At 38.2% G+C, this 10190-nt stretch overlaps 1 protein-coding gene across 1 annotated transcript; it reads right to left on the reverse strand.

The window, feature by feature from the left end:
- Positions 1-7051: 7051 nt before the first annotated feature.
- On the reverse strand, positions 7052-9844 carry LOC149210379 (uncharacterized). The gene is made up of 2 exons (XM_089394427.1): positions 9338-9844; positions 7052-7636 (listed from the first exon to the last, which is right to left on the reverse strand). The coding sequence occupies exons 1-2, from the start codon at positions 9759-9761 to the stop codon at positions 7272-7274; spliced, it is 789 nt and encodes a 262-aa protein (XP_089250553.1). The 5' UTR covers positions 9762-9844; the 3' UTR covers positions 7052-7271.
- Between the last annotated feature and the right edge of the window lie 346 nt (positions 9845-10190).

A 10190-nucleotide genomic window follows, 5' to 3' on the forward strand; every position in this document is an offset into this window, starting at 1 on the left:
TAGATTTGCAGCCCCAAAGTGCCAGTGAATGTCAGATTGAGGAAGATTCAGAAGCGGCAGCATGTGACCAGACAATCCAACTAGATTCCCTACCTGTTGCTTTCCAGCCATCTCGGATATTTGTAGAAGAAGAATAACAGTCAGTGCAAACCTGTCGAGTACTATCTGAGCCAGCTTTCAAAGAATTACAGGTATCATCCCCTGTTTTGTATAATTCATCTGATGGTAAGCTGTGTGATGAGGTAAATCACTGCTCTTCTCCGCTAGCAGGCTGCAAAGTACAGTATCAAGATGTTGATAATCCCCCAATTTCAAATCATGATAGCTATCCCGAACTTGTGTACAGTTCTTCAATTCAGTCCAGCAATAATGTATATATGCTACAGGACCCTTTTGTACAGTTTCTTGTTTCAGCAAAGAAGGTCACCAGTTTCCTGATCTTCTCGAAGATTTACAAAGCCACATCAAATTTCAAGATCTCCATTTCAAGTAACAGCAAGCACGAGCAGCAGAAGCCATTCATGTTTGTAATGCTTAAGTGGCTACATTGGTTGTTTCATTTCACCTAACAGCAAAGTGAGTGCTGGTTAGGGTAGGTAGGTAGGATTAATAAGGCAGTCGGCCAGGCAAATTTTGCAGAATACAGCAGCAATTGAATACAAGGCAGTCTGACCTGCTTTTCTTGACTTTTCACAAGGAAAAGCCATCCCCAAGTGGAGCCACTGTTAGCCTCCTGCTGCAGTAGGTATTCATCTTTCATGATTGACATTTTTACATACCAAATATGTCATACTTTGCAAGCTGCAGTGTTCCATATTTCCACAAGAAGCCATGAGGTATGCTGGTCCAAATGCCACTGTTGTGTTCTAGTTTTGAAGAGTTTTCATGTAAGGGAGGCCCAAACAGTTTAATCTTGACAGATTTTGTAGATAGGTAGAGAATCAAAGGGACCCAACTGTTTAATCTGAGCCCTGGCAGAAATAAGTGTAGATTTAGATAGGAAACATTCAAAAGAAAATTGTAAAGCTGGGTTTGCAAGTCTAAGTTCACCCACCCAAAAAAGAAGAAAAATGTTAGAAAAGTAGGCTCGGTAGGTAGCTGTGTGGTTGCAGAATGATAATTCATGATCAATTTTGTGTTTCAAAGTGCTTTATCTTTACAGATCGCAGTGCAGGCAGTTTTCATGCACAGGAGCTCAAAGGCAGATATAACTAACTCCCCCGTCTTCTAATTCCCCAAAGTCACTTACTAACTCCCCAAAGAGGTCAAGATCTGCTTAAACCTCTTAGTCTCATCATACTCCATATCAGTTGCCTTGGTGAAGATCTGCTTCACTCAAGGATCTCAGTTCTCTACCAGTTCTTTTCCCCAAATTTAGCCTAAGGTCCCTGACCTTAGCGCTTGGTGGTCACCTTCATATTAACTACTAACAATATTATATAGCTCCCTATCAGTTTTCCCATTGTCCTACTAAACTATGTATATAGAACTTCCCTATGTAAATATCCCACCCTGGCAATATAGCCATATTTTTATAAAGTCCGGGAAAAAATGGTCCATCTGGGGCTGTTTTTAGCCCATCCATGTCATAGCAGGGATTAATCTGACACCTGGTCAGACTAATAACCTCTTCCCTAACCTAAAAAACCCTCAAAAACCCACTTTTTATCCCCTTACCCCAAGTTTTGGGCATAAATTGCTAACCCGCGCTCAAAAAACCCATAAACCCGCCATTCCCTAAGTCTAAACCCACCGTGCGCTATATTTAAATGGGAATATTCCCGCGAATATCCCCGCCCACTAACCCACCGCCGCCTCGCGTCTACCGCCAACCGTTGGATCACCCGCCCCGCAAATCAACAGCTGGCGAGACGTCCCATCCCCGAGCTGCCCAAGCTTTAGCGTCCGCGAGATGGGCGGTATTACCCGTCGTACTCCTGCCACGCGTCAAGCGCTGGGGTGTGGCAGAGCCCCCTCCCCCAAAACCACTCTCCCCAAAAGGCGGTGCGCCACAAAACCACTTACCACCTCCTCCCCGATGACGTCACCGCTTACGCCACCCCCTGCATAGTCACCGCTTACGTCACCCCCCTCTGCCCAGTCACATGTCGAGTCATCTGCCTGCGTGGCCCCTTGCCACGTGTCATGCCACGTCACCATCCGTACATGATGACGTCATGCTGACATCATCTCACCACGTCATCATGCTGACGTCATCACTGACGTCACCCCCCGTACAACGTCACGTCATGTTGACGTCATCAGCACTTTTTTAGCGCGAAGGGCAAAAAATCGCACTTCGGAGCCCCGGAATCAAATTCTGAGGCATTTTTTGATGAGCGATTCACAGGATTTTTTTAGGCCGAAATGGAGAATGTTCGGGGAATCTTCAAGGAATCTTTTCATTATGCAGCCCCTAGGAAGCCCGAAAAGGCGCAAAAGGACCCGTTTTCTTCACGAAAGCATTCAGGAAGAAGTAGAAGACAGTTTTAAGGGAACAGAGGCCGAACAACGGCCATTAACTTGTGATTAGACCCGTAGCAAAGGAGAAAAGCGACCCAGTTCATCTGTCAGAGAGTATCAGAGGGAAGAGAAGCAGCAAAGTGTACCAGTTAAATTGATTAATGGAAACCTTGAGTTCCCAAAGCAGGTTAACATTGAATGGCCGCCAATTAAGTCAAATCAAGTGGTGCAAGCCCATCCTTACTCTCAAATCACAGTCAAAAGCATTCAATACCACCGAACAGTAAGGGTGCAAACACCAATGCACATTTATGACAGATGAACAACACAGAGCCACCAAGACAGGCATTAACTCGTTTTGATACAGCTGCCCCCAGCATAGCTCAAAGATATTTTCTTGCATTTATTTCTGGATAAGATTAGGTTAAAGTAATCAGTTTTCTTTCAGACCTGTTAGGTCGGTTGTAATAGATAATTTTGGATAAATCTTCCCTATATATACCACCCTCTGTATTGTTTAAAGGGTCGGTTGGTTGACAGTCTTCAGTGGAGACTTGCACTGTATACCTGATATGTTTTCTGTAATCAAAGACTGCTGAAAGGCTTGGAGGAAAGACTGTTTGCTCTGTGTCTAATGGTTTTGAAGAAGTGAATTTGGAATTCTTGTGCTGCAACATGACTCAATAAGTTTTCCTACCTCTGTTTTTCCATTGATATACCATCTAAAATAGAAGAAAGAAAGAATAGTCTAGAATTGTTTTAACTGCCATCTATGCTCATTTTCTGCTGTTTCTTTATGTTTTCCTCTGAATTGGTCATGAATATGAATTCCCTTTGGCTCATATTTCCCCTAATTCATTCATCTTTGACAGTTGTCTAGGAATTCTTAATTGCTCCTAGATAGAGCTCATTCACCTTCCCCCTTTTAAGCTGAGTGAGAGATTCTTTGTTGCCTCTCATTCCTTATTCCTCATTCCATCCCTTTAAGCTTAAGTGTTGTTTCATGAGCAGCTACCTTGCTCCTTATTTCTCTTGTGACCGAGAAAACGCACCAGCAGTCCGACTCCTTGACTCCACACCCAATGGTTTGAAACTTATCAGTCTATGTTTTGCCTCTCTACCTAAAAACATCATCCTTCCCACCAAAAACAAAACAAAACCCCTGAACTCGATAACTAGCCTAAAATCATTTTAAACAAAGCTAAATCATAAAGAGAGATCCCTCTCTGACTGCAGGTGGGCTAGAACCTGCAGTCCAAAGTTGGTTTGTGGTTACCTTAGCCGTATCCTTTCTGGAGCTTAAGGACAACCTGAGTGATAACATATACAACATTGTGACCTCCAAGTTTGTACAAACCCTGGGTTGATGAAGTAAAGTTGGTAGCCCTAGGAGTTGCAACATTCTTGCTGCAATACTAGCACTCATCAATGGAATTTACAAATTTTTCTCCAATTAATTATCATTAAACCATGCATAAATGAAACACATAAAGAGAGATCAAAGCATTGAACACAAAGCAAAAAACCATGAAAACATTAACACTAGGGACACAAGTATTTATAGCGGAAAACTCTCCTCCAGGCAAAAAAACACCCTTTTTTTTATGCTACTCACAATATTTTATTATGTTAATAAAATTATTTACATAGAGATTCAGTTGGCTACTATCAAATGGAGATCTCTTTCCCACACGGATCTATGGACAACCATCCACTAAATTCCACCACGACCAACGATTCTTATGCAGTTACTCCTGAACTATCATACGACTCTATAGACTCTTATATGTTGGAAGCCAACATGGAAAACAAGTCTCACCCAATTTATTTTGAACTATCCAACCACCATTGGATGAAGAAAATTGCTCCCTATATTGATTTCGCCAGAGTCATCCAACTCCACTCCTCTATGTGGTTCTCAATTCATACATTTTCAGACTAGAACCGAGAACTGCTCAACATGAACACCACAACAACATTCTCTTCAAGGAATTTAAACGAAAGCTCCAAAATAAAATGAATCAATACAAACACTACATAAAATGCTCTGATGAATGCACCAACAAAATAAACCTCTCGATAATAGAAAAACTGCACATAAAACAATTGCTTCACATAAACAACAAATTGAAGAATATATAAGTTGTGACCAAACACCAAATGAATCTCCAATTAAAATCTATTTCATCTCCTCTCTCATTACACAAAATGTTGGCTGAAACATACTCTTGTTACGTGCTTCTACACTTACAATCTGCATTAGAAAATCTATAACAACCCTCACACAGCTTGCACACACTCTATTGCACTCTCAATCTCACTCAACACATAACTCATCCAACAACAAAAAAATCAACTCAATACTCACACACAAATATATAGCAAATTATCCTCATCAATATTGAATCCAATACCAAGGGAAAATACTAAGGTAATATCAATACCAAGTGTAAATACTAGGTGAGCCAAAATACCAAGTGCAAATACCATGGTAATATTTTACTTGTGCAATACCAAGGGCAAATACCATGGTAATATTTTACCCACACAATACCAAGGGCAAATAGCATGGTAGTATTTTACTCATGCAATACCAAGGGCAAATACCATGCTAATATTTTACGTACGCAATACCAAGGGAAAATACCATGGTAATATTTTACTCATGCAATATCAAGGGAAAATACCATGGTAATATTTTACTCATGCTCAATCAAATACCAAGGTAAACCATTTAGCTACCATACCAAATACCATGGAAAACATAGTTTGTAACACTGTATAACCAAAAAATCATATGCATAACCAATCCATATCCAACCACCTCCAACACTTGTAGCAACATCGTCAAACCATCAAACAGTCTCCAACACCTACAAAAACATCTCCAACACATGTAGCAACATCTCCAACACTTGCGGTAGCAACACCAAGTCATTCAACTTCCTGCAACACCTATAGAGGCACCTCCAATACTTGTAGCAATATCAACCTATAACAAGCCATCATAAACATGCCCTGAAACCATTTCTACTCAGCCTCCAAATCCTACACTATTTCTTGCACTAAGTCATACCACAACCAAGTTGACATCAATGCCAACCAACAAGACCAACAAGCTGACCACTGTTGCAACCTAACACTCATCACACTCATCATGAGGAGGACTACCAACATCATCAGATTGACATAAGACATATGACAATCAACGCCATGACCCTGTTGACATCAATGGCAATGCTACAATGCCAACAACAAGTTATTATTTTCTTGGGTTCTTGATGGGTTCTACTTACCTACATTGGAAGAGCATTATATGAGAAGAAAACTCTTGAAGCACTATTTAGTAGAAAAATGAATTATCTTTCTTATGTTGTATGGGAAATGGATGAGGATGTCATGACTTTGATGATTGGATGAGCTTCTTAGAGTGTTGAGCTGTGAACAAATTGGTTGTGCTTGAAAAGAATTGGATTGGATTAAGTGAGCTACAATTTTATAACTAGTTTCTTTAAGGTGAGTGGCACCTACACTAAATTTTGGTCAACATTTCTCCCAACCACCGAAACAATTGAAAAATGTGTGTGTGTGTGGGTCAAAGGTATTAGTCAATTAGATTTAATTTAGGTTGTTTAGGAGAAATGTTGTTATCCTCCACACTTGGTTTCAGTTACTACACGTAACATGTTAAACTCATAATGAATATTTCTTGTAATGACTTCCAACCTTGTTATTCAATTGGGTTTACCTAGGGTGGTTGGGAGCAACTATTGTTATCCTCTCCAACTAGGTTCAATTCTTGCAAGTGACATGTTGAGTATTATTGTTATATAACCTTGAGCCCTATAAAATATCTTATACTTACGAAAGAAGATGTTACAACTAACTTATATATTTTACTCAATAAATTTTATTATTTAATTTAATTAACCATACATAATTAGATTAAAGATTGTGCAGGGTATATTTTAAATTCAAGACTTTTCATATTGAAAAATAGAAAACATATATCCATGAGAAAAAAAATATTTTTTTTTAATTATTAATATACATATTATTTTATTATTATTTTTACTGACTCAATTAGAATCTCAAGTAATTTCATTTTGCCTATTTTAGTGATGCTTATTTGAAAAAAAATAAAAAGAAGTAACTTTTCTAAGATTTTTTTGTCGGAATAATATTTGTAGCGATATGAGACGCTCCTCCTTCTGAATTATAATTTTGTGAGCTCAAATATACAGTGGTTTCATAGTATACACAACCGAGATCCCATAATCATAATATTTTGACCGCTCCTATATCTCACCAAAATCTCACATTTATAATATTTTGACCGCTCTTATATCTCATTTCTGTACCACTAAAGATATATGCATCTAAACAATTTTATGATGATCCAGTCTGAATGTTCATTGTTTTATATAATATTGTCATGTGTTAGATATTATGACACTTCGATTTCTTCATGTGACACATCTATCCCTACCCCTACTATGTCTACCCACCCATCCATTGAAGTATCAAAAAAACCAATTTATGAAGTGGCAACCGCTGTGCCAACACCATGGAAGCCTTGCTCTCTCTACTTATAGATGTGGAAAAATTGAAAGAATCTTATTCTCAAGCAAGAAAGTGAGCTACACCAGTACATCAATAAAAAAAATTGGAATTCCTAACTATGAATACACTTAGACATGCACTCATCCACCCATCCACAATAAGTTGCTCTCTGCTCTATCTTATATGACTATTGTGCATCTAACATGCTTAAAGAATTATATGGAAAACATGCATGCAAACATTTTCTAATGAATGAATATAGGCAGATCAGCCTTGTAAATGGAGACGGTGACAGTGGATGGTAGTGATAGTGGATCCACACTACACTTGTGCTCTTCAGTCTCCAATTCCTCCGGATGGCTTCTCAGGTAATTGAAGAAATCAGAAGCTCCAGTAACTTCTTCTGTACTACTGTTAGCCACAATGCCTGTCCCTTTTCCCAGCATTCCTCTGTCCTTCAGCAGCAGAAAGTCTGACAAATAACACTGACTGGAGTGATCCATGAATATGAATTCAAAGTATGGAACTCTCTCGTCCTCTAAAATTTCATCCAGTTCCTCCAAATTGCTACCCAGTGTTCCTTCCATCACCTTCACCTTTGATGACAGACCTGCCACCAAATTAAAATAAAATATATAAATTCAGCATCTATTGCAATGCATAATCACTCCTATACTGCTGTGCAATAATCACTTCTACATTGCTCTCTAAGGGAAACATGTCCTAGTGAAGGCTTTATATTGATTTATTTTAATTTCATAAAGCATTACATGAATGCTTTTGTGATGAGTTTGCAATCAAATAAGTTTGGGTAAACCTTAACAACTGCTGTGTTCTAGGGTTATAGACTGTAAGTAGTGAGTGCAAGCCTCCCATGTCATGGTGAAAAGGTGATTAATTATGCTGAATTTATTGTAACTTGTTTTATGTTGGCTATTATTTAATCAGTGTTAGCTTATTGACCAATCCAAATTACGCCCATATAGAAGACATATTTGAAGGGAAATTTTAAATTTCACAGAGATTTGTGTTATCTGATCCATTAACTTTCACTAAATTCTACCAGATAATTCATTGTATTGCTTGTAACTCATGTCAATAACATTATGTTGTTTTAATTTATTCAAACATTGATTCAGCTAATGTGAAAGAGCTCTCACAATAAATTGTTCACTGAGGAAAATTGGTAAAAGCCATGGACTTTCATTGCTAAGATCCATATTCAGATTGCATGCCCTAGGTAACCTTCCAAACCTGACTATTTGATAAGAGGCATAATGCATTTACAGTCACATAAAATACCAGGGAAATTGCTAAATCTAAATACAGTAGAGCATAGGAATAACGATAAAGTGAAATTATGCCAAATCCCAAATGATGGGCAACTGCTATATTTAAATCCAATAGAGCAAGAGGAATATGGACAAAGAAAGATTATGCTAAATCCCTTGTTATATCTAATAAAAAATTTCCCATCAATGTCCTCTTAAAAATAAAATTTCAACAATTTAATTACTTGATTATTAAATTAACATGATCCCTTAACAAACAGATATATGAACCAGATGAAAATAAACCAATCTCAACTTTGAATTTTTCATCAAAGAGTGCAAAATGGACTTTGCATAAATCAAACTGTAAGACCTATGTGAATGAAGGCCATTTAAGGATCAACCTATCAGCCTTTCTAATTATTTTGTTGTAGGAGGAACTTAATTGATAATCCTTGACCTTCTAGGATTTTATCCTAAGATGGTCATTCAGGACAAAAGGAAGACACTCATTCAGTACTAAAGGGTTGACTGGGACTACCAATCTCAGCGTCTTTTACTCTCATCTAAGAGTCCGAGCAACATGACCCTTGGAAAAATCCTAAGATGGTCATTCAGGACGAAAGGAAGACACTCATTCAGTACTAAAGGGTTGACTGGGACTACCAATCTCAGCGTCATTTACTCTCATCTAAGAGTCCGAGCAACATGACCCTTGGAGAGTAACACCTATTTGAACTAGGACCATTTAAGAACCAACATTTTTAATTATTTTGTAACAGAGGATCTTAATTGATAAGCATGAAAGAGATTTTTTGGGGTTATGTTTTCCATTAAGATTCTTGTTTTCTGCATGTGATTCATAAAATTTCATGTATATTGCCTCTAGACATATGTCTAAACCTGTTAAATAACAAAGTATATGACTTCTAATTACAATTGTGTAGGATTCACAGATCTTGGCACACACATCCTGGCCTGAAAGGTCCTCAACATAACCATATCTATGTCTAAAAACGAAACAAAGAAGTTACTCTTACCTCCATGTTCGATAATTGCTCTGGCAACACTACAATTCTGTGGATTCTTTTCTATAGAGACCAGCTTGCTGTCTGGCTTTGTCATCTTGGAGGCAATTCTTATGGCAGAATAGCCACAGTAAGTTCCAAGCTCTAAGACCACTTTGGGATCAAATTTCTGCACTGCACCATCCAGCACAGAGCTCTTCTCCTTGCCTAAATTCATCAGCCAAGTTTGCTGAGCATGACTCTCAATGGCACTCAGCACAGACTCTGCATTTCCCTTCTCTGAATTTTTTAGAACATAGTTTAGCAGGACTGCCTCTCTGTCATCCGGGGATTGGCCTGGCAGCCTTGCCCTTGGGCTACACAGAAGTGCAAAGAATGACCAGAACCTTGACATGATTTGTGGGAACGCTATTCTAACGCTTCTCATGAATCCCATTCTCAAACAATTATATAGCAACACTATATATCTCGAAACCTTCGAAAGTTGATGAGTAATTGCAATAGATGCTGGTAGAAATATATAATATATATCTTGGGATTTGTCACTTGGAAAATATATAGTTCTGTGTACTATTTTTTTATATATTGATTTGATTGTTGTTGAAAAAGAGAATATATTATTTGTAGGAACAAGTTATTCTCTTCAGCCTGAACTTTTTCTTTTTGGATTTTTAAGGCCGACCGAGGAGTCTTGTTGTCCTGGGCAAACCAGGTTTGATTCTTTAGAATAAAGATTGTCACTTGGTTGTTGTTAGGTACTTGTACAATGTATTGAGGATGCAAGTATGTAACAGTGTCAAACTAGTTTTAATTTAGTATGAAAATATTTTTGGTGAATTTCAGCTAAAGCAACCAGTGGTAGTGG

Source organism: Pinus tabuliformis, chromosome 1_2 (genome assembly GCF_031772625.1).
Source record: "Pinus tabuliformis cultivar Carrire ecotype Pingquan chromosome 1_2, CPIR1, whole genome shotgun sequence".
NCBI lineage: Eukaryota > Viridiplantae > Streptophyta > Pinopsida > Pinales > Pinaceae > Pinus > Pinus tabuliformis.